The sequence below is a fragment of the Bubalus bubalis genome, chromosome 1, assembly GCF_019923935.1.
Source record: "Bubalus bubalis isolate 160015118507 breed Murrah chromosome 1, NDDB_SH_1, whole genome shotgun sequence".
Classification (NCBI taxonomy): domain Eukaryota; kingdom Metazoa; phylum Chordata; class Mammalia; order Artiodactyla; family Bovidae; genus Bubalus; species Bubalus bubalis.
Window position 1 is genome coordinate 18,598,000 of NC_059157.1, and position 25,352 is coordinate 18,623,351.

Below are 25,352 nucleotides of genomic sequence, written 5' to 3' on the forward strand. Positions count from 1 at the left end.
GTTGCCTAGTAGGGATAGTAAGACAAGGAACATGAGTTCCATTCTGTACTGTTGGATAAGCTCTTGTAGAATTTAATCTTCACAACTTGAAAAGGCAGGCCTTACTGCACCCTTGTAACAAATGAGGACTCAGAGGCTGGGGGCAATCTGGTCATTGTCCAAGGACACAGCGAGGAGGTTGGCGATGCCAAGAAGGGGCCCTTGCCTCCTGGTAAAGGATGCTGCCTGCCGCCACTTGTCTAATAGAGGAAGTATGCTTGATGACCACCTGCTCTCCAGGGTATCTGGCAGTTAGTAGTTGCTCGATGAACATTTGCTGAGTGAACAAATCATTAGAACTCAGTAAACACTGCATAAATGTGGTGAAGAATGCTGGAGCTGGAAGGGACAACTGATTGATAATCACAGAGTAATCGACTCGTTTTTCTGATGCCTAAAGGGAGGATTCGAGATGTCGGTGCCCTACAGCAGGTTAATGACAGAGCTAAGATATGGAAGAATTTACGTATGTATCTGTTTAATAGATAATGAACGCCTGCTATGGGAGAGTGCTAGACTCTGGGGAGACTATGTGGTCAAGGAGAAGCACAAGCTTCCCAATTCCCTCTCCAAAGCGCTAAAAAAGAAGAAGAAAGAAAATTCTCAGAGAAAAGGACGTAAAGGAAGAGCGAGGAGAGACTGGTCTGGACCCGAGTGGAGAAGTACGATACAAAAGGGAAAAGCGAGATAGCGGCGCGCCCGTCGGCCTGTTTCTCCGCCGCGCCACACGGAGGCGCTGCACGCCTGCTCGCGTCCCGGGCCCGGCGGCGCCACCCGCTCACCTTTTTTCCCGGCGGAAATGCCCGGGCGATGACGGAAAGCCGGAGGGAGGGGAGAGAAAGAGCGAGAGAGAAGGAGCCAGGGAGGCGAGAGCGGCCGGCGGTCGGCAGGCGGCGGGTGCCCATTCTCCGGCGGCAGCTGCGCGGAAGCCCCGCACGTCCCCGCGTCCTTCACCGGCTCTCCGGGCGCGCGGGCCGGCGGGCCGGGGCGGGCGGGGGTCTCCCGGAGGCCGCGCGCTCGGAGCCGCCCGAGGGGCTTGGGCGGGGCGCGGGGTCCGCAGTGCCCGGCTCCTCCCTCCCCCGCCGGGAGCTGGCGGCGGGGGGCTAGGGGAGCGGCGCCCGGGGCGGGGGCGCGCGGGGGGCGGGAGGAGGAGGCGGCGGAGGGGCGGGGGCCGCCATGGACGACAAGGCGTTCACTAAGGACCTGGACCAGTGGGTCGAGCAGCTGAATGAGTGTAAACAGCTCAACGAGAATCAAGTCCGGACGCTGTGTGAAAAGGTGAGCGAGAAGAGGGGCGAGGTGCGGCCGGGGAGCCTCGGCTGGGTGGGGGAACCCCTCCTCTTTCCCCTCCCGGGCCGCCCGCCCGCCTTCGTCCCGGCACCGGGTCCAGGCACCCGCGGAGCTGCGTCTCCCGGTCCGGCATCAGACCCTGGGCAGGGCGGGGCCTTTCCAGGACCCCTTTCGGGACACAGCCCTTGGTTAGGCCCAGACCCCCGCACCGCCCCGGATCCAGACCTAAGGCGTCCGGGATGGGTGGGCGGGGGCTCCGTGGCACCTGGAATTCATCACCCGAGTGTGATTGTGGGGTGACCGGCGCTCTAGTGAGGATTGCTGACAACCCCAGCATTAACCCCGGCGGACTGGCAATCCCGAAGCTTCAACCGCCGGGCAGATTAATCTCCTGCATCCTCGTAATGGAAAGTGCACCGAAATGAGCCTGGGTGTTGTGAATTATCAACGCGCGTGGTAATAAACAGAGGCTTTTTCTCAGGTGACTTGGCCCTTCAAACATCGCTAATACTTGGTAATGCGTCAGGCATTTGTTTGTAGAGAGGTGGGTGTGATGGCAGACTGTGATTTTTTTAAAATAGAAGTTGACTCTAGTTGAGACAGATGGTGGCTGGTCTTCACGTTGAGAGGCTCTTGGGAAGCAAAAATGTTTGATTTTTCAGAAACAAGACGGCAAGTCTTCAGTTTGGCAACAGTGCCTACCTGAAATGATAAGTGGGGTATGTGTTTCTCCTGCAGGGTAGCACTTTTCGGAAGGTTATTTCTGTTTCTGTTACATGTAAGGTTTTTTTTCATTGCCAAAAAGTAATAAAATATGCAGATGGTTTACTGTTTTCAGTCGCTCTTGATTGTGTGATCGTAGACAATCTTCTGAATTCTGTATCTATTTTTTTCTTAACCATTGGAATTATTTTGGACTTGACATTTTTTTCTCATTGATCTTTTATAGCCTAGACTATTTTTATGTAAAAAGGTCTCGTGAAGGAGTAACAAAATTATGTATCCTTTAATGCTTTTGAATTGTTACGTATTTTTAAGCCATAAGCCCTAAGACTTTCTTGATTTTGTTTGGAAAGCAGGATGCCTCAGAAAGGCATTGAAGGAAAGATTTTATTAATATTATTTATAGAGTACCCTTAAAATTAAATGTCTTAGAAATGGAAGAGTTAATACTAAGTTTAAAATAGTGTTTTGTTTTTTAAATTAAGTGTAACTTAAGTGTAACGCTGTTTTGGGTCTTTATTAACATTTTTTTTTTGAAGTATAATGTTGCATTTAAGTGTTCAACAAACTTATTCAGCTATAAACATACAATATTCTTTTTCAGGTTCTTTTTCATTATAGGTTATTACGTGACACTGGGTATAGTTCCCTGTGCTATACAGAGGTTCTTGTTTCTTTTACATAAAGTAGTGTGTATATGTTAATCCCAAACTGCTAATTTATCCCCTCCCCATCCCCTTTTGGTAACCCTTTGTTTTCTACGTCTATGAGTCTACTAAATAACTATTTATTGATACAGGAGGATGTATTTCTGTAAATAGAACTGGCAAAAAGTGGTATATTTGTGTTTCTGAGACAAATTGCTTATGGACCGCTTCACGTTCTGGCTACATTCAATTTTCTTGTGTGATAACCTGTAATTTCACGTTTTAAAATTTGTTTTAAATCGCTGTCTCTCAGGCTCTCCTGTCAGGTGAAATAACCCAGTTCTGCAATTAGCTGAGTCCGTTAACCTCACTGTGACTAGTAGACATGGACTGTAAGTTGGTGGGCAGCGTTGGTAGTTGAATCAGCTCTTCCCTCTGACTGTCTGATAATTTTAAGATGTCTTTCCGGAGAAGAATGTTGCACCCCTCCTCGATCACATGATCTTTTAATCACCTGAGCAAGCTTTCTGAATTTGTCCAGAGAGATTATTTTGACTTCAGCTCCTAAATAAATTGGACTGCCAGTCCCTAGAATCTTTGAGGTACATTTAAGCTTATATCTTACCCACTTTTTTCTCTGAATATTTGTACTTTTCCACCAAGCATGAATTTTTAAGTGGCAGCTCTGTCATTTATCTTTATCCTCCACTTTTGCCAGGGATGTGGAGTGCTCCGCCGCCCCCCGCCCCCGGCCCCCAGCCCTGCCCTTCTCAGCGGTGCTTAGTGTGGAGCCCCTTTCCAGCAGCTGTGGCAAACCTTTGTGGTGTTGATTTTCTGTCATCTAACCTTACAGTTCCATTTTACTTCCCTACCTCTGCCCTCCTTTTTCCTGCTGAGTGCAGCATTTGTTTATAATGGCCAGCCTGCTTTCAGACCCTGGCTCCACAGCTTGATGGCTGCCCAGCCCTGCCCCTCCTATTCCTTATCGCTAAGGCTGGGGTGATCACTGACCTCCTGGTTTGCTGACCTCCTGGGGTAGTTGTGTTAAGACTCCACTGGAGTGAAGTCCTAACAAGAAATTTGCAGTAGATACTAAATGAAGAAAAGCTAAAAAAACAACAACAACAAAAAAACAGCTGTTCTATCTTCTTTTAAGTGTCATCCTATTTTCTTTTGGAAGAAGCTGCAAAATAAACAGATGTCGATATGACTTCTCTGTGGAGAATGTACTTCAAGAGAGGTTTTCCATTTAGTGGCTCTAGAACTCTGAAAAATAGTTTCGTTATTTCTTGTGATCCCTGTTACCTGAAGCACAAACTGCTGGGATTGGTAGTAGTTCCTCACTTGGTCTACTTAATATGTGTTCTCCCCTTCCAGGTCAAGAATGGCAGGCATAAAGAATATAAGAGAAAATAAAAAGTTAAGCCTAATGTTTTAAAACTGTAAAAATCATCTTTTTGTTTAATTCTTTGTGACTAGATTTTAGTTTTTTTAATAACATGATTTTTTGAGAGTCTATTAGAAATATTATTTTATAGAAGTTACATCATAGGGTGGTGGTTTCTCCCTCAAAATTAAATTTCTGTTCTAACTCAGATTGCCTGTATCACAAAGAAATCAGCTGAAATTAAAGACCAGAGTGGTACTGGGAAATAGCCCTGTTTTGAGGTAGTGGCAAAATAAAATCCATCCAAATGCCAATTGGAGAATAACTATTGATTAAAAAATATATATGGGTATGCATGATATGGTATGTCTGGCCTTCAAGGTTAGTTTCTGTCTAGAGAAAAACTGTTTGCATAAAATAGTTAAGGCATGTCTTCCAAGAAGATGACCAACTCTTAACATGAACTTAAGATTAGCAGTCCAGGGGCTCCCTGGTGGTCCAGTGGTTAAGAATCCACCTTGCAGTGCAGGGGACACAGCGTCAGTGCCTGATCTGGGTCCCACACGCCACGGAGCGACTAAGCCCGTTCGCCACAACTTCCAAACCCACGTGCCGCAGCCACTGAAGCCTGCGTGCTCTAGGGCCCCTGCTCCACAACAAGGGGAAGCCCATGTGAAGCAGCGAAGACCCTGCACAGCCAAAAATTAAATAAAAAAAGTTTTAATTAAGAAAAAAAAACGAGCAGTCGAACTTTGGGGCCAGTCGCACATTTTGCCCCTCTTGGTGTGCAGAGCGGTTGCTTCTGCGTCTGTTCACGGTGTGCAGCGTGATTTATAAAGATAGGGTGCCTGGAGAGCCAGCCTGGCACAGCTGAGGACATTCTGACTAGAACTATATTTAACATTTGGTCGAGTCTCAGGAGGAGACATTTTTAGGCTCTTCGACCTGATAAACTTTATTTTATTCTGTAGAACCTTGGTGATGATATTCTAAGCAGGGAGGGAAATTTTAGCCCATGTGTGTGCGAGCAGAGCTTTATGCTGATGATTATACAGTGGCTACTTAGAAACAGTTTGAGGTTTGTATAGATAAATATGTAAATTCTGTATTGGTCTAATGGATATGTTCCTGGGTCCTGGCCTCAGCCTTGAAAGAAGCAGAATTCTCTGTAGGGTATTACTTCACTGATGTGAAATAGCATGCATAAATTCATGAATGCCTGAAACCATCTTAATGAAAATTGGGTCCTGGTAAAAATGATTTTTCTGAGTTGAGAAAAGCTCTCGAATGGTTTTCTTTAATAGTTTGTACTTAACATTGGTGTTAACAGCCAAAAAGCCTGTTACTTTCATTTTAACTTCCCTTGAGCAAGTATTGGTGCCAGCTCTGGTGGCCCATAGAGTTGAAAATGCAATGATGTAGAGGACGTCCCTGGTGGTCCACTGAGGAAGCACCTGCCTTCCAGTTCAGGGGCGCCGTTTTGGTCCCTGGTCAGGGAGCTAAGATCGCACGTGCCGCAGCGAAACAGCCCACGAGCTGCAGCTGCTGAGCTCCCGCGCCACACCTGGGACCTGACACGGCCAGATACAAATAAGTCATTCTTTTAATTCAGTGATCGAGATAGAGAGTAGCGTGTTTCTGTCTTACTATAACAAAATATAGCATGACTACGGTGAAATCTGAGGTTAAAACCCAGTATTACCGACTGAACAAATCATTTTCCATGCTTATCTAAGCCATCCTTCACGTCAGACAGGTAAAGAAACTAAACCAGACTGGACTAGCATGAACTACTGCTTCCGACTAGAAAGCAGCCTTTTTTAAAATCAGTTCATCATTTCTCAGCTGTCCATAGGATGTGTAAAATCATGTTCACAGATAAAATGAAGATAATTATATAAACTACTTTCACATGGAGTAGTTTTATTTGCAACATATGTCTTTTACTCTACTTTGAAGATCTTGCAGAGATTTTTCCTTCACTTTTTCTTTTAGGACAAATGCTATGAAGGGATTGGTGGATGAAGTCTTCTTTGATTAAAGGAAATCAAAATGCCATAAATTGAAGTTAAAATTAATACCAAAACAGTCACTGCATTTTAGACTACATAAACTATGTGTATTTCCTGAATTTAGTTTTTCTAAGAAAAAATGGCATTAAAATCACTGTCGTCCTTTCCTGGCAGTCCAGTGGTTAGGATGCCACGCTTTCACCACAGGGGATACCAGCTGAGTCCCTGCTCAGGGAGCCAGGATCCCGCGTGCTGTGTGCTGCTGCCAAAAAATAAAATTAAAAAAAAAGATCCTGTCATCTTTCCAAGAAGGCTAGTTCAGAGCCACAGCAGTGTTTCACATTTAGGTTTGGGCTTTCCTTGTATGTTTAAATTGAGATACAATTCGTGTAGTATAAACGTTTGCCCTACAAAGTGTACAACTCAGTGGTTTTAGTATATTCATAGTTTTGCGGTCATCTCTACCATATAATTCCAGAACATTTTCATCACTCCAGAAAATAAACCTTGTGCCCACTAGCAATCAGTCCTCATTCTTCCTTCTCCATCCCCTGGCAGCCACTGATGGACTTCTGTCTCTGAATTTGCCTGTTCTAGACACTGTATATCAGCGTCATCACGTGATACTTGTTTTGTGTCTGGCTAAAGATTCCACGTTGTAGCCTGTGTCAGTACTTCATTCTCTTTTGTGGCTGAATAAAATTCCCTTATATGAATATAGCACTGTGGTTGTTTTTATGTTATGCCTAAAAACAACAATAATAATCAGGTTGTTGCCATCTAGAATTTGTTTTGAAGTTCAAAAAGTTATTTTTTATAATAATAAATATATTATTTTTTATAATATGAAATATTATATTTTATATTTATAATATAAAATATTTTATATAATAAAAATAACCTAATAATTAGGTTATTGCCATCTAGAATTTGTTTCGAAGTTCAAAAAATTATTTTTTAAGATTGAAAAAGTGCTTAATCGCCCAGTCATGTCCAACTCTTTGCGACCCCATGGACTGTAGCCCGCCAGGCTCTTCTGTCCATGGGGGTTCTCCAGGCAGGAATACTGAGGTGGGCTGCATGCTGTCCTCCAGGGGATCTTCCCAACCCAGGCATCAGACCCAGGTCTCCTGCATTGCAGGCGGATTCTTTAACAGCTGAGCCATCAGGGAAGCCCATTGAAAAAGTAATACTTTTTTTTTTTTTTTAATTTAAGCATCTCAAAAATGTAGGGAAGGAAACCAGTGGGCTCCACTGTTAAACCCACCTTCCCCTCCCATTACCGCCCTACCTCAGAGACAAACCTGAGGTTGTTTTCCAGCCTTTTGTTTTCTCTGTGCAAAAAGCATGTGTTTTGTGAGCGAGGATGTTTGTGGTGTACTGTTTTTATTAAAATGGGATCACAGTTATCCTAAAACCTTTTTAACCACATAGTGTCTTGTTCTGTGTACATATGCGTGCCTCATTCTTTCTTAATTTTAACAGAGTATATGATTTTTTTCTTACTTGTGTTTCCAAGCTTGATATTACTTGGCATGTAGACACTTAAGTGTCATTGAACTGAAAGAAAAAGTTTGTTCCCTTTAAAAAAAAAAAAGTCAATTCTCATTTTTGGAAGAAACCTTGTAACTGCAGGAGGACAGGCCACCATACTTACATTAACCTTGCCCTGTAGGATCTAGAGGGCTTCCCTTGTGGCTCAGCTGGTAAAGAATCCACCTGCAATGCAGGAAACCTGGGTTCAGTCCCTGAGTTGGCAAGATCCCCGGGAGAAGGGAAAGGCTACCCACTCCAGTATTTTGGCCTGGAGAAGTCCATGGACTGTATAGTTCCTGGGGTCACAAAGAGTCGGGCGTGACTGAGTGACTTTCATAGGATTTAGAGGTTTATTTAATCTCATCTTTTTCAGAGATCACTCTGTTCTATGGCTTTCTTTAGATGAATTTGCCTAGGAGTAAGAGGTAATCACTTTTTAATAGTAGATGATTTATGTGTAAATAGAGGGGAAAGGAATTTGTATGCTGGCTATCCCAAAACCAAATTCAGTAGCTTTGTGGTATTTTGGTTCCAGTCATGGGCACCAGCACAGAAATAGAAATGTCAATAGCATGTCACCTGTTGAGGGGCTGGGAAGACTTGACATTTCCATTTTCTGTATTCTTAAACATAGGTAGAGTGAAAATAAAGAATTATATGTGAATGTCATTTCCAAACTTTTATTTTCTCAGTTCTGTTCATAGATTTGATTTGATAGCAACAAGGAAGAATGTTTTAAGTGGGTGAGAAACGAAACAAGTTTGAATGGATAGGAATACAGCAGTGCATGCAGTAATAATAGCTGTCTGCCTGGATGCATCTGGGCCAAGGGGCATTTTCCATCACCACAGTACTTCACTTCACAGTTTTAACTAGGTCTTATCAGAGTCTTGGGGATGGTCTTGATCACTGTCACCTGTACGGTGCCACAAACTTCGTCCATAGTTCTTGAGGCACTCTGTCTATTGTATCTAATCCCTTGAATCTTTGTCACTTCCACTGTATAATCGTAAGGGATTTGATTTAGGTCATACCTGATGAAGTGATCAAGACCATCCCCAAGAAAAAGAAATGCAAAAAGGCAAAATGGTTGTCTGAGGAGGCCTTACAAATAGCTATGAAAAGAAGAGAAGTGAAAGGCAAAGGAGAAAAGGAAAGATATACCCACTTGAATTCAGAGTTCCAAGGAATAGCAAGGAGAGATAAGAAAGCCTTCCTCAGCGATCAATGCAAAGAAATAGAGAAAACAATAGAATGGGAAAGACTAGAGATCTCTTCAAGAAAATTAGAGATACCAAGGGAATATTTCATGCAAAGATGGGCTCGATAAAGGACAGAAATGGTATGGACCTAACAGAAGCAGAAGATACTAAGAAGAGGTGGCAAGAATACACAGAAGAACTGTACAAAAAAGATCTTCACAATCCAGATAATCACGATGGTGTGATCACTGACCTAGAGCCAGACATCCTGGAATGTGAAGTCAAGTGGGCCTTAGAAAGCATCACTACGAACAAAGCTAGTGGAGGTGATGGAATTCCAGTTGAGCTATTCCAAATCCTAAAAGATGATGCTGTGAAAGTGCTGCACTCAATATGCCAGCAAATTTGGAAAACTCAGCAGTGGCCACAGGACTGGAAAAGGTCAGAATTCATTCCAGTCCCAAAGAAAGCAATACCAAAGGGCGTTCAAATTACCACACAATTGCAGTCATCTCACACGCTAGCAAAGTAATGCTCAAAATTCTCCAAGCCAGGCTTCAACAGTACATGAACTGTGAACTTCCAGATGGTCAAGCTGGTTTTAGAAAAGGCAGAGGATCCAGAGATCAAATGGCCAACATCTGTTGGATCATCAAAAAAGCAAGAGAGTTCCAGAAAAACATCTATTTCTGCTTTATTGACTGTGCTGAAGCCTTTGACTATGTGGCTCACAACAAACTATGGAAACTTCTTCAAGAGATGGGAATACCAGACCACCTTACCTGCCTCCTGAGAAATCTGTATGCAAGTCAAGAAGCAACAGGGAACAACATGGAACAACAGACTGGATCCAAATCAGGAAAGGAGTACGTCAAGGCTGTATATTGTCCACCTGCTTATTTAACTAATATGCAGGGTACATCATGAGAAATGCTGGGCTGGAAGAAGCACAAGCTGGAATCAAGATTGCCGGGAGAAATATCAATAACCTCACATATGCAGATGACACCACCCTTATGGCAGAAAGTGAAGAAGACCTAAAGAGCCTCTTGATGAAAGTGAAAGAGGAGAGTGAAAAAGTTGGCTTAAAGCTCAACATTGAGAAAACTAAGATCATGGCATCTGGTCCCATCACTTCATGGGAGATAGATGGGGAAACAGTGTCAGACTTTATTTTTGGGGGCTCCAAAGTCACTGCAGATGGTGACTGCAGGCATGAAATTAAAAGATGCCTGCTCCTTGGAAGAAGGCAACCAACCTAGGTAGCCTGTTAAAAAGCAGAGACATTACTTTGCCAACAAAGGTCCAGCTAGTCAAAGCTGTGGTTTTTCCAGTGGTCATGTATGGATGTGAGAGATGGACTATAAAGAAAGTGGAGTTCTGAAGAATTGATGTTTTTGAACTGTGGGTTTTGGAGAAGACTCTTGAGAGTCCCTTGGACTGCAAGGAGATCCAACCAGTCCATCCTAAAGGAGATCAGTCCTGGGTGTTCATTGGAAGGACTGATGTTGAAGCTGAAACTCCAATACTTTGGCCAGCTGATGCGAAGAGCTGTTTCATTTGAAAAGACCCTGATGCTGGGAGGGATTGTAGGCAGGAGGAGAAGGGGACGACAGAGGATGAGATGGTTGGATGGCATCACCGACTTGATGAATATGAGTTTGAGTAAGCTCCGGGAGTTGGTGATGGACAGGGAAGCCTGGCGTGCTGCAGGCCATGGGGTCTCAAAGAGTCAGACATGACTGAGCGACTGAACTGAACCGAACTATCATCAGTCTTCACGCATGTTCAGTCATGTCCAACTCTTTGCGCCCTCATGGACTGTAGCTTGCTAGGCTCCTTTGTCCATGGGATTTCCCAGGCAAGGATACTGAAGCAGGTTGTCATTTCCTCCTCCAGCGGATCTTCCCCATGCAGGGATAGAATCTGAGTCTCCTGTGTCTCCTGCATTGGCAGGAGTATTCTTTACCACTGATCCACCAGGGAAGCCCCTATCAGAGTCGTAGAGATAATTAAGCTTTGAGTACTAAGTCACATTAAAGAAACACTCATGAGAATTACATGCAGAGTTACACAGTGTACAGAAAAGAGTTGGCATAGCAGCCCCGAGACCACTGTCTGTTTAAAGGCTGGGTGTCAAGGTTGCCGTTGGTGTCTGGAAGCTTGGATTTGGGGAGGCTTCGCACCATTCCCTGTTGAGAATGGCTCACTGTGCCTAAACCGTTCATGCAAACAGTGTGATTTATGCTGGACACATGGTTTTCTTTGAATGTCTAGTGGAGAAGGCAATGGCACCCCATTCCAGTACTCTTGCCTGGAAAATCCCACGGACGGAGGAGCCTGGTAGGCTGCAGTCCATGGGGTCGCAAAGAGTCGGACACGACTGAGCAACTTCCCTTTCACTTTCCACTTTCATGCATTGGAGAAGGAAATGGCAACCCACTCCAGTGTTCTTGCCTGGAGAATCCCAGGGATGGGGGAATCCAGTGGGCGTCTGTCTATGGGGTCGCACAGAGTCAGACACGACTGAAGCGACTTAGCAGCAGCAGCAGCAGAGGGACCAGCTCCCCGTCTGGGCGCCGAGGCTGAAGAGCTTCCCTGTAACGGGCAGGTTGCACACGGGCCTCAGGTGTGTTCTGTGCAGCTCCGCCTGGAGAAGCCTGCCCTTGATTTGCTCAGGGCCGTGCCTCTGGGCCTTTTCTTTTTGGTGATTGTGCTGTGTCTGTTTTTACTGTCGTAAGTCATAGCTGTGAGTACACCTGTGTGCTGAGTTCTGTGGATCGTCTTTGTGAATCACCAGCAAACCTGGGGCGCTTTGGGGGACCCCTGACACACAGAGATTTGTACATTGAGAATTCTAGCTGTCAGGTGAACTTTATACTTAACTTCTGCCAGGCCAGCCCACCCTTTGCTTGAAGGGACCCAGAGTGATCGCAGAATAAGAGCACTTTATAATAAAGGGTGTGAATTATAAATCATTTAGAAACATCAGGGATCTGTACTGTAAAGATAAAAATTTGTCTGGCCTGATGAAGTACTTCATTGTATGAAGATAAAACCTCAGGAAGTATTGCTACTAATGTAAAGCAAACACACACTGTGAATCATGTCTCTTAACTCATCTTCATAGTTTTATAAAACCTGTGCTGGGTTAAGATAACCATATGTCCTTAAAAGAACAGCTGAATTGGATAATATTTACATTTTGGTGCTTTTTATTTCCATGTTTAAAATAAGGTACTGAAGATAGTGTTTGTATATGAAGGAGATTTCCTGTTTAGATTTGGAACCATCAGCTGAATGTTGAGGGTTTTTCCCAGTAATAATAAATACAAGACATCATGTCCAGGGACTTCCTTGGTGGTCCAGCGGTTGACCACTTTTTAATGTAGGGGACATGGGTTTGATCCCTGGTTGAGGAAGTAAGATCCCACAAGCCCCGGGGTAACTCAGCCTGTGCACCACAAAGAGCCGGCACAGCCGAAAAAAAAAAATAGACATCAGGTCCAACTGAATTCTGATTTATGTTCCTCAGTTTGATTTTTTTTTTCCTGAACAAAATTAGGAAGCTATTTTTATGGACTAAACTTGATAAAAATGCTGTTTCATTTGTGAACTTGGACATTTCTGAGCCATTTGTCAAACCTCATAGGAGATACTTGATAATCTCAAATTCCCTTCGGTGCTAATTGGAATTACACCTTGTAGCAGCTCTGCCCTCCTCCTTGCCCCATCCCAGTGACTGACTGGGCAGCAGGGAGCTCATGTCTCAGTTGGTACATATACTTTTACCATATCTGCTCATTACTTCAGAGGATTTTTTCATTTACTTTCTGATTCTGGGCTCTTATTAGGAAAAGTTGTTAGATAAGTAAGGTGTCATGAACTTGAACTTAGTCAATATATTTAATTTGTCACTGTTTATATATAAATTCTGTACTTTAGGGCCTCTGAACAGTAACTTGAGTTATTAAATATAGAATAGTTGAAATAAAGAAGTTGAAAATTGTCCTATGAGTTGGTGTAAGGTGTTTGTGAAAGAATTTGAATAATTGTGACTTTTTCTTTAATATTGATATTTGTAATCTATAAATAATATTGTTCATTAAAAACAGCTTTGAGATGAAATTTCTATACCATACAAGTCACTGATTTTGAGTGTTCAGTTCACTGGCTTTTAGTACATTCATAGATATGTGCATCCATCACCGCCCTATTACCCTAGAAGAAATCTCATACCCCTTAGTTATTACCCGTCAGCCCTAGGCAGCCCTGATGTTCTCTCTTTGTAGATTTGTCTGTTCTGAACATTTCACATCCATGGAGTCATCCAATATGACCACTTGTGACTGTCTTTCACTCAGTATGTTTTCAAAGTTAATAGCGTGTAATCAGTCTTTCATTGCTTTTATTATTGAATAATACTCCACTGAACAAATAATACCATTATTTATTCATTAGTTAATGGACGTTGAGGTGGTTTCCGCTTTTTGTCCATTGTGAGTAATGCTGCCATGAACATGTGTCAGCTGCAGTTTTCACTTCTCGAGTGTCTGTCTAGGGATGAATTGCTGGATCACACGGTAGTTCTGTATGTAACACTGGGAGGAACTGCTGGACTGTTTTCGACAGCAGGTATACCGTTCTAGATTCCCACCAACACTGTGTGAACGTTCCCAGTTTCTCCACATCCTCAAAAACACTTATAATTCTACGATGTGTACAGTGGTATCCTCTTGTGGTTTTAGTTTATGATTTTATAATGCACATTTCAGTTGATTTTTTTCTCCACATTTTCTTAAATAGACAAGAAATGATGCCTTCAGATTTGTGATAGAATCTTTTTTTTTAATTGTTGATTTCATTTCTTTAACAGGCTAAGGAAATTTTAACAAAAGAATCAAATGTACAAGAAGTCCGTTGTCCTGTTACCGTCTGTGGAGATGTGCATGGTCAATTCCATGATCTTATGGAACTCTTCAGAATCGGTGGGAAGTCACCAGATACAAACTATCTGTTCATGGGTGACTATGTAGACAGAGGTTATTATTCTGTGGAAACGGTAACTCTTCTTGTGGCATTAAAGGTATGACTAAAGAAATTCATTTTTTTCCCCCAAGCTTTAAATCAGCAAAAGACAGACTGGGCATTGCATATCATAATGTTCTAGTTTATGATCCATTCATTTTATAGCCCCTTAAAATAATAGTTGATTTTACATCTTTTGGGAGAAAGATATGGAAATGATGCATTAAACATCTCTTGCCTACTTCTGGTAAATTATTTCTATAGGTAGTAATCCATAGCTGAAGTCTTGGAATCATTTTTAGTCAACTTATCCCGCATATATAGTTAATTGATACTGAATTTTTAAAATTCTTGCCTTGAGAAATCTGTTATTCCTGTGTCTTTTCTATTTTTACTGTCATTTAATGCATATCTTCATCATGTCACTTTAATTAGTACAGTAATATTTTAATTAGTACAGTAATGTGGTAACCTACATTTCTGTCTCCAAGACCTGACCCCTCCAAATCTACCTTGCATATGCTGCCAGATTAAATCTCTATTTAACTTTCATCTTATTTCAGTGTTCCCAGCTCTTCAATGATTTTGTCTTACCTTTAGAATCAAGCTTACACTCCTTGACTGATCCTCTACTGTCTAGCCTGAATTTGCTGCTCAGAGTTGGTAGCATAAACTTTTTGCCTCAAATCAGAGAGTTTAAATGTGCTGTCTGTCTCCAAATATTTCCTTGTCTGATTTCTTCAGAAGATTAGTCTCTCTTATTTCCTACCCCTCTCACAACTCGGCTCAAGTCCTACTGCTTCCATGGTAGCCTTCCTCTTTTTACTCTAGATTATCGTGAAACTTGCTCTCACATCCCTTATTTATGTCACATAGTGGTTTATTGCCTTATTTTATTTATTTCTCATCCTTTGAAATTAGTCCCCATCCAGCAGAATTCATATATTTCTGTGGAACTGGCATCTAGCTTTGAACTCTGTGCTCAGTGTTGGACACACAGTGGTTGCTTAGTAAATATATATGAAGTATGCACTTGCAGCTTTTTGGTTTACAGAATCTGATGCTTTTTCATACTTATCAGACACATTCCTAACTAAAAATTATGCCATAAAGTACATCTCTATGTTCTGTCATGGAAAGGAAGCTATAAATACATTTGAAATTTTGCCCAGATTTTTCAGAGCCTGTTTTTGTGTTTTGTTAGCAAATACATTCTTCCTTGTGGGAAAAAGGAGGAAGAGTGTAGAGTTTATCTCAAGTCCAGATCTCTGGTCTGTGTCCACTGAGCATTAAAAAGTTATAGTGTTCTGGAAACACTGGGAAGACTAATGATAATATGAGTATGAGAAAGTGTTAGAGACAAAGAATCAGGTACAAATATCGGTTAAATAAGGAATTCCAGCGAGGGGAGTATGAGTACCTAGTAATGAAGAAAGATGACCATAAAAAAATATTTCAAAGTAATCAAGAGGGGACCTGGGATGAGTAAGACAGTTTTTTATTCTGAGAAAGAATTAACATTTAATGTATTGGCCATTAAATGAAGCGGGTCAGAGGTTAATGTGCTTAACTAACGCTAGTAGCTACCAGGTATACCATGGGTTCCTTTTCCTTCCCTCCAGGTGCGTTATCCAGAGCGCATTACAATACTGAGAGGAAACCACGAAAGCCGACAAATTACCCAAGTTTATGGCTTTTATGACGAATGTCTGCGAAAGTATGGAAATGCCAATGTTTGGAAATATTTTACAGATCTCTTTGATTATCTGCCACTTACAGCTTTAGTAGATGGACAGGTATGTATGCGGGGGTGGATAAAAGCTTTCTTATTAGTAATTTAGGGGCTAGGTTTCTGTGACATTCTTTCTGCATCTCCCTGGCCTTGTCTGTGTCTTTCCCTTAAAGTTTCAGAACAGGGCGTTGGGTGAGTTTTATGTGAGACAGCAAATCCTTTGTTTCATCCTTCTTCACCTTCCTGCTTCCCTTTCCACCTATTGATCCATCTATTTATACACCATGCATTAAGCGGCAGTCTGATTCTAAGTAATCGGACAAATCTCCCTCCTTGGAAACTTTCAGTCTTCTACTAACACTCATAAGATAAAAAGTATTTCCAGATGACCAAGTGGAAATATGGTGCAAACTGAAACTTTTAGATGTAGTAAGGGATGCAATGCAGGGAAATGCATTTATTTATAAATCACATTTTATCTGTAGAAAAATAGAAATGTAAAATAAACATTTAATTCAAAGAGTGAAACACTAAATAAATGTAAAGGGTTAATTCAAAATAAAAGCAGAAATGGATACCAACAAATACAGAGTTGATGAATATAGCCAAAAGCAAGGTTTGAAAAGTCTATTTGGGAAACATAATAGTAAAAACTGATCCAGAAAAAGAGGAGGAGGTGGCATAAAACACTGGGATTGAAAAATAAAGCATTACTGTTAAGTATGGAGGTACTTGCATATCACAGGTATAGCTTTACTTCAATAAAGTTGAAAAGATAGGTTAAATTTATTATAGCAGAATATTATTAAACTGCTTCAAAGAATTTAGATGAGTGTAAATAACTACCAGGCTAAGAAAAAACTGAGGAGTTACCAGATCTAGATAGTTTTATAGGCAGAGTCTACCAAACCTTTAAGAAATACAACATTTCCATGTTTTAGAGCTTAGGAAAAGATGGAGAGCTTAAAACTCACTCTGTAAAGCTAGTATAGCCCCAATATAACATCAGACATGGCAAGCACAGAAAGATAAAATCAGACCAAAACCATCTGAATGACGTGCTGTATCTTTGAAGCTCAATTAAGGAGTGAAATAGCATTAACTGGATTAAAAAAAAAAAAACCCACTGACTATGCTTCTGCTAAGTCGCTTCAGTCGTGTCCGACTCTGTGCGACCCCATAGACTGCAGCCCACCAGGCTCCCCCGTCCCTGGGATTCTCCAGGCAAGAACACTGGAGTGGGTTGCCATTTCCTTCTCCAATGCATGAAAGTGAAAAGGGAAAGGGAAGTCGCTCAGTCGTGTCCGACTCTAGCAACCCCATGGACTGCAGCCCACCAGGCTCCTCCATCCATGGGATTTTCCAGGCAAAAGTACTGGAGTGGGGTGCCTTTGCCTTCTCCGACTGACTATACTTATCAGCAAAACATCAGAAACCTCTTCAAAATCAGGAGGAAAGTGTCCTCTAAAACTTTATTATTACTATCTCTGACTAAGAATCCCTGGAGGCTGGACCTGGGAGTACTGTCTCCCCTCCCTCCCACCAAATCTTTTATTTTTCAATGTTGTTTTTGGAAGTCCTAGCTAATGCACTGAGCTGTAAAAAAAAAAAAAAAAAAAAATGGTATAAACACTGAGAAGTGAAAGTGAAAGTCGCTCAGTCATGTCCAGCTCTTTGTGACCCCATGGACTCTACAGTCCATGGAATTCTCCAGGCCAGAATACTGGATTGGGTAGCCTTTCCCTTCACCAGGGGATCTTCCCAACCCAGGGATCAAACCCAGGTCTCGTGCATTGCAGGCAGATTCTTTACCAGCTGAGCTACAAGGGAAGCCCAAACATTTGAGAAGAAAATAACAAAATTATGATTTTGTTATTTGAAAATAACATGATTATGTACTCAGAAAACTCTTAGAAACTGACAGGCTGTTGTTATATTAGAATCATTAACAGGCATCAGTAGGATCTTTGCTGTAAGAGAAATTTTAAATTTTTATCTGTCAGCAGTAACCAACAGAAAAGGTAATAGTGGTGGTCACAAGCACAGAAATTGCATTCTAGAGAAAGCAGAAACACACTACATAAAATACCTAGGATTATAAAGAAAAAAGACAGAAGAAATATATTTGAATATTAACTGCTTTCTCTGATAATGTTTTCTGATTTTTTTCATTGTATTTTATAAAATTTTCCACTATAAACATTATAAAAGATTATTTTGAAAAGAAAAGCTACTAAGGTTGACACTTAGCATTTAATAAAACAAGTTCGTTTTTTTTAAATTCCTAAACAGATATTCTGCCTCCATGGTGGCCTCTCTCCATCCATAGATACACTGGATCATATAAGAGCCCTGGATCGTTTACAAGAAGTTCCACATGAGGTAAACTTAAACTTAGTTTTAATGAAAAAGAAAGAAATATAACCACATGTGGTAACCCTAGATTAGTCACATATGAGTGCTAATAATGTATGTTATGTACTCCATTTTCCTTGCTAGGGCCCGATGTGTGATCTGTTATGGTCAGATCCAGATGATCGTGGTGGGTGGGGTATTTCACCACGTGGTGCTGGCTACACATTTGGACAAGATATTTCTGAAACGTTTAACCATGCTAATGGTCTCACACTGGTTTCTCGCGCTCACCAACTTGTAATGGAGGTATGTGCTTCTCCTATGGGATGATGATCTCTGCTTCCAATAAGTGTTTCGATGAGGCTTCATGACTTGAGTGTCAGAAACATCCCTCCCCATTACCTAAAGGAAAGGAGAAAAAACTTGGCTGGTTTTAGCAAGTAAGGAAAATATTGTTGACCAGAGCAAAACTGTAACTCACTTTAAGACTTAGAGAAAAGTTGCAAAAAATGGTAACAAAAAAATTCCTTTGTATCCTACACTCAGATTCCTTGAGTATACTTTAATGTTTGCTTCATCATTCTGTCTCTCCCTTCCTGTTCCCCTTTCCCCTGACTTTTGAACTGTTCGAATGTCAGTTGCAGGTGAAATGCTCCTTTACATCCAAATTTCCATGTGTAGTTTGTAAGAATAAGGACTTTCTCCTAAATAACCATGGTATAGTTATCACAGTCCGGAAATTTTCATTGAGAAAGTACTATTATCTAAATAGTTTATTCAAATTTTTATTATCTCACCAGTGTCCTTTTATAGTTAAATTTTTTATAGCAAAATTTAACTATATTTGTGCGTGTAAGTCTAATCCAGGTTCATGCTGTATTCAGTCCCCTTTGACGTGGACAAAATTCCTCAGATTTTCTTTGTTTTGGATAATCTTGACATTTTTGAAGACTATAAGAGTTTTGTAGAAATCGCCTTCGTTTGTGGTTTGGCTGATGTTTCCTTATGATTCAGGACAGGCATCTTTGGCGGGCGTATCAGAGTATGACATGATGCTTGCGTCCTTCTCGGCACGTCATAGCCGGGCATGAGATCGTCCCACTGCCGGTGGCATTAACTTGCATCACTTAGTTAAGGTGGTGCCTGCCAGATTTCTCTACCATGATGTTACTATTTTTTTTAAACACTAAAGGAATATAAATAGAATATAATCCTTCCAAACCATTAGGGAGTGGCTTCAAGATCTTAGAGAAAACTTCACTAATCCAATAGAGTCAGGTAGGGTAACAGCATGTTAAATAAAGAACATGAATGCAGGTGGTAAACATAAACCTAATTCTATCAGTCATCATAAGGAATGTGAATGGATGAAAATTTGTACTTCCCTAAAATACTGAGACCTTCAGATTGGATACATAATCAAAATTCATCTGTGATTTGGGATTTATCTAAAACATAATGATACCATAGACCAGAAGTACAGGGATGGGAAATGGTGTATCAGTGTATCAATTAGATAATTATCCAAAGTATAACTAATAATATGAGCAAGGCTTTAGATACTTATAAATAAAAAGAAGTCTTCACTGATGAAAACTGATCTGGTTCTACGGGAGGGAATAATTCTAAATTTTAATTTACCTAGTAATAGAGTCAAAATTCATAAAGCAAAAGTTGACATAATTTATGAGGAGGAATTGAGACCTCTTCCATCACTGTGGGAGAAATCTGAATACACATCCTAGCCCTGATGTCAAACATAGACCAAGCAGGAAAAGGTACTGAGCCCTAAGTAAGAGAACCCTGTGTCCACAGGTGAGCCTCAGTGCAGATGTCTAGTATAAAAGATGGACACCACATCAGGTGATGCACAGAATAAAGGTTTCATCTGTCAACATAACAGTGTTATGGTGAAATACAGATTTTGATGGGTTGGTTTTTATTTTTTTAACGTTGCAGGGATACAATTGGTGTCACGATCGGAACGTGGTTACCATTTTCAGTGCACCCAATTACTGTTATCGTTGTGGGAACCAGGCTGCTATCATGGAATTAGATGACACTTTGAAATATTCCTTGTAAGTACCTTTAATTTTTAATTGTATGGAATCACTTTTAAAAGGAGAACTATAATGTAGATTATGAAAATTAGAGGTAGAAGATTTCTGATTTTGGATTAGTGGGCCAAGAAACATGGCAAATCCTCTCCCCAACAGAAACCACTATTGGACTGGAGAATGTTACATTAAACTGTTATTTCACGTTTTTGAGATTTGTCCTAAATGTATACAGCAAATGTATACACACTGATTCTAGAAGATCTGCTGACTCTCAGCATAACACCTGACTCTGTGGAATTTGAGTCACAGTGTGTTCTCTCCTGTTTCCAGATCCCTGGTACAGAAGCTACTCCGTAGGTGTGGCCAAGAAGACAGGGCTTCTTCCCCGACACAGGCAGATGCTAGCATATCTCAGCCTCCCCATTCCAGTTCTGTTCAGTCAGTCAGGCTGAGACTCCTTTCCCCTTCCTGGTCCTAGGTTGGAGGCTGTATTCCAGTTGGGCACGTTAGGAGTAGAGAATGCTGTATCCCTGGTTCTTGCCAGCACCTGCTGTAGAACAGGGGATGCCACTAAGAAGTGGACCTTCATACCTGCCTGCATCTCTTAACAGTGAAATAAAAGTTCTGTTCAGAAAGATGCAAGAAAAAGTTCCTCACCTTTGCCTGAGGGGACTGACCTTACTTAGAACCGAGGGTCAAGAATTGCAAGCCTAAGTATTGTGTTGAAGACAATGGGTAATATGGTGGAGACCAATGAAGAAGGCTCTCATAGCTCCCACAATATTAGTAGCAATAAGCAAAAGAGGAAAGCAAGGAGAACTTTAACAGATAAAACCAGGAAAAGAGAAGAAGAGCTTTCCTGAGATCATCACAACTGGGAGAAAAGAAGGCTGTACTCAGTTACTAGGCTGTATGGACACAGGTGTAGTCAGACATCACGGTCAAAATTCTGAGAGTCTAAAAGAAGAAATCCTGGCAACAGTAAGAGAAAAATGACTTACAAAAGAGTACCTCAATGGAGTAATCAGCTGACATTGCCTCAGAAAGGCAATGAAACATTCTTAAAGTGCTAAAAATAAAAAAAAATCCAGGTCATATCCAGCACAACTTCAAAATGAATGCAAAAAGGGCATACTCAGATAAACAGAAACGGAGAGAATTCCGTGCTAGCAGACCTGCCATATAAGATACACCTCAGGCTGAAAGCAAGGGACACCAGACAGTAAATCTGCTACACACAGAAAATAGTGATTGCATCTTCTTAATGAATTTAAAAATCAGCTGCATGACACAGTATGGATGTATTTATAGTATAGTTGAACTTATAAGAAATGGAATATACAGAAATGTAGATTTGACAGTAACAGCACAAAGAGGTGGGGGGGAACAAAGCTGTACTAAAGTAAGGGCCACCAGATGGTAAATTTGAATTAAAGGAAGTATATGAAGAAAAAATGAGGAAGATATTTAACAAAATCTATAAATATATACTCACTCTCCTGTCTCAGCTTAAGGTTGTAAGAGTGTGTAAAATAGTAATTACATAGTATACTAATTATATAGTATATATAATTTAGGGGTTTGTAACATATATATATATATATGTATAACATCAGTAGCAAAAAAAAGGAAGTAGAAATGGAAAGGAGCTATATGCTATCTAGGAATGAACACCTCTTAATTCACTAGAATTTACAAATCTGAAGTAGAGTTTTGCAAGTTGTATAGTCTAGGTTCTAGAGCAACTGCTACTAAAAATAAGTGTACAGTTATTATGGAATTTAAATAGTATGTTAGAAAGTAATATTTTACTACAAAGAATGCAGTGAGAGCAGGAACCAAGAAACAAAAGGCATAATTTTAAAAAAGAAAATGACAGGTATAAATCCAGTCGATATCAGTAGCACTGAATGAGTCATCAACACAATGCTATCAAAGGGCAGAAATTATCAAGTTGGTGTTTTTTTAAATATCTAGCTTTATAATGTCTATAGGAAATATAATTTATATTCAAAAACATGAATAGATTAAAAGATGCATGATGAGAAAAGATATGCCATGCAAATAGGAACCACAGAAGTGCTGAACTGGATATACTAATATCAGGCCAAACATTTCAAAACAAAAATTGTTACTAGACGTTAAGAAGTACATTTCACAGTGATCAAGAGTCTGACTGTTAGGGAAATGTGTCACAAAGATATGCACTTGATAGTGGAGCCCTGAAATCCATGGAGCAAAACGAACAGAACTGAGAATCAGACAATTCAACAATAGCTGGAGACTTCATTATGCCACTTGGCAGTAACAGAAGTACACAGAAGACCAGCAAGAAAATAGAGGGCTTGAGAAACATTTTCCCTCACATCTACAGAACTCTCCACCCGGCAACAGCAGAACAGTCTTCTCAAACACGCCTGGAACATTGTCCAGTACTGAACATGTGCATGGCTATAAGCCAAGCCTCAGTAAATTTAAGAAGAATGGGACCATACAAAATATATTCTCCAAACATGGTTGGATGAATTAGAAATCAATAACAAAAGAAAAACTAGGAAAATGTGTAAATAGGTAGAAATAAAGTCACTCCTAAATAACCTTTCAGGTAGAGTCAAAAAGAAAATGAGATGAGTGAAAATGAAAACACAGTGTACCAAAACGTACGGGATATCCCAGGGAAAGCAATGTTTCAGAGAAATTTATGGTTGTAAATGCCTATGTTAGAAATCAAGTAGAATTAGAAGTTGACAGTCTGTAACCCAGAAGAGGGCTCTCACCAGAACTCACTCGTGCTGGTACCCTCATCTCTGAATCCAGCCTCCATAACCTATCTTTACATCTTATGGACCTAGAAAAAGAAGAGCAAGTTAAAGTTAGTGCAAGCATATGGAAGGAAATAAAGTAAGTGGTGGAAATAAAATCAAATAGAAAAATACTGAAAACCAGTGAAACCAAACGTTGTTTCTTATTGATAGAATTGAAAAGCCTTAAGTAGATTGGCCAGGAAAAAAAAAGAGTGAACACCCAACATTAGCAGAATCCACACAAGCTTACTGAAATAAAAAGAATTGTAAGGGAATACAAGGAATAACTGTATGGGGGCAAATTAGGTAAGTAGGATAAAATGGATGAATTCCTAGAAAGACAAAAAGAAAAACTACCAAGACTGACTTAGTAGAAACAGAAAACTTCAATAAACCTGAAGCAAGTGAAGAAATTGAATTAATAATTTTAGGACTTCCTACTAAGAAAAGCCCAAGCCCAGTTGGCTTCAGTTGTGAATTGACCAGAGGATTAAAAAAAGGAATTAGCACCTTTTTTAAAAGGAAAAGCCTGCACAAACACCTCCAAAAAAACAGAAGAGGAAGGATTACTTCCCCACCCATTCTTTAAAGATATTTCCCTAATACCAAAATCAAAGACATTTTAAGAAAACTACAGACTAGAGTCTTGATGCATATATAGATGCAATAATGTGCAACAAAATAGTAACCATGTCCAGCGGTATATAAAAAGGATTATACACTGACCAAGTGGGATTTATCCTAGGAATGCAAAGTTGGTTCAAAATAGGAAAATCAGTTCTTATAATAAACCATATTAACAAAGGACAGAAACCACATGATCGTCTCAGTAAGGCCAGAAAAAGCCATTTGTCAAAATTCACAATACAAATACAGTTGACCCCTGAATGACACAGATTTGAACTGCATGAGTCCACTTATATGTGGTTTCCTGTTTTAGTTCTCTAACACTAGTATTACAGGATCCTTGTAACCACAGGTAGGAACCACATATACAGAGGGCTTGACTATAAGTTATACTCGGATTTTCAACTGCAGAGGGTCGGGACCCCAACCCCTACCTCGTTCAAGGGTCAGCTGCACTCACCTAGTCAAAGAAGGGAACTTTCCCATCCTAATAAAGGTCATCTACAAAACCCCCATAGCTAATTTCATCATTCTTAATAGTGAAAGACTGAATGCTTTTCCCTTAAAATCTAAAACAAGCATGTCTGCTCTCATTGCTTCCATTCAACTGATGATAATATTACAGACCTCTTATGTCAGACGTGAGCCAGACAGCTTGTTAGCTTAAATCTTCACTGTGGCTCAGTGAGCTGGTTTTGTGGAAGAGAACACCTGCAGTGACTACCCAGGGTCACAACACAGAAAAGGTGGGAGACGAGCACTGCTCTTTCTGCCTCAACGTCTTGTTCTTAATTGATTTGTATGCCTGCAAAGTCAAAACCTGTAACCAATTGCTTTCTTTCTTTTTTTTTTTTTTTTTTTTTGCCATTTATAGCCTTCAGTTTGACCCAGCACCTCGTCGTGGAGAGCCTCATGTGACCCGGCGCACCCCAGACTACTTCCTGTAAATCCCTCTTGGGAAAACCTGCCTTTGTATGTGGAAGTATATCTGGCTTATATATATATATATATCTATATATATATATATATAAAAACAACAAAAAAAGCAACAGTAATCTATGTGTTTCTGTAACAAATTGGGATCTGTCTTGGCATTAAACCACATCATGGACCAAAATGTGCCATACTAATGATGAGCGTTCAGCACAATTTGAGACTGAAATTAGTGCAACACTATGTTCTAGATCGGTCGGTCTTAACAGTTTGCCTGCTGTATTTGTAGTAACCATTTTCCTTGGGACTGTTCAAGCAAAAAAGGTAACTAACTCCATCTCTTGCACTTACTTGGGAAATTTTAGTTAAGAGTGTTTAACTGGCATGGATTAATAGGGTTGGATTTTTATTTTTAAGAAAAATTCACAAGCTAACTTCCACTTAATTCATTACCATTTATTTTATTGAAATGTATAATTAACTGAAAAAAGGATTCTTGGGAGTACGTTGTCATAACATTTAAAGAGATTTCCCTTCTTTAAAACTAAATTACTGTTTTATGTTGATCTGCATATTTCTGTATATTTGTCATGATAGTGCTTGCATTCTACTTGGTGTACTGAGCAAATAAACTTTCTGTTTTAAACAAAAACGTATTGAGTTACTGTGGTACACTTTAAATGAACATTTTACTTGCTTGAAATTTCATAGATCTCTGACTTGTAATAATAGTTGTGTTGAGGTACTTTCGCCCCCCCTCTCCTGCCTCCTCCCCCTTTTTCTTTCAACCTGGCTTCCTTTCCTCCCTTTGAAATCTTTGATGTTAGTGCTTGGATCTGAAGTTCTGTGTCTCTACAGGAGGTTTTCTCAGAGGCTGTATTCTTGTATTTAAGGGCTTCCCTGGTGGCGCAGAGGTTAAAGCGTCTGCCTGCAATGTGGGAGACCTGGGTTCAATCCCTGGGTCGGGAAGATCCCCT

At 40.6% G+C, this 25,352-nt stretch overlaps 1 protein-coding gene across 1 annotated transcript; it reads left to right on the forward strand.

The window, feature by feature from the left end:
• The first annotated feature begins 1,185 nt into the window (after positions 1 to 1,185).
• Positions 1,186 to 25,027, forward strand: PPP2CB (protein phosphatase 2 catalytic subunit beta). Its single transcript, XM_025278919.2, has 7 exons — positions 1,186 to 1,317; positions 13,713 to 13,922; positions 15,487 to 15,660; positions 17,889 to 17,978; positions 18,096 to 18,257; positions 19,911 to 20,029; positions 24,317 to 25,027. Exons 1-7 carry the CDS (start codon positions 1,216 to 1,218, stop codon positions 24,387 to 24,389), a joined length of 930 nt encoding a protein of 309 aa, XP_025134704.1. The 5' UTR covers positions 1,186 to 1,215; the 3' UTR covers positions 24,390 to 25,027.
• Positions 25,028 to 25,352: the final 325 nt, after the last annotated feature.

Excerpts from the sequence above, each read along its gene's own strand:
- PPP2CB (XM_025278919.2), top strand. The coding sequence starts at position 1,216 with ATGGACGACAAGGCGTTCACTAAGGACCTGGACCAGTGGGTCGAGCAG. Across the intron at positions 15,661-17,888 it reads CAGCTTTAGTAGATGGACAG|ATATTCTGCCTCCATGGTGG; the intron begins GTATGTATGCGG and ends ATTCCTAAACAG. Across the intron at positions 18,258-19,910 it reads CTCACCAACTTGTAATGGAG|GGATACAATTGGTGTCACGA; the intron begins GTATGTGCTTCT and ends TTAACGTTGCAG.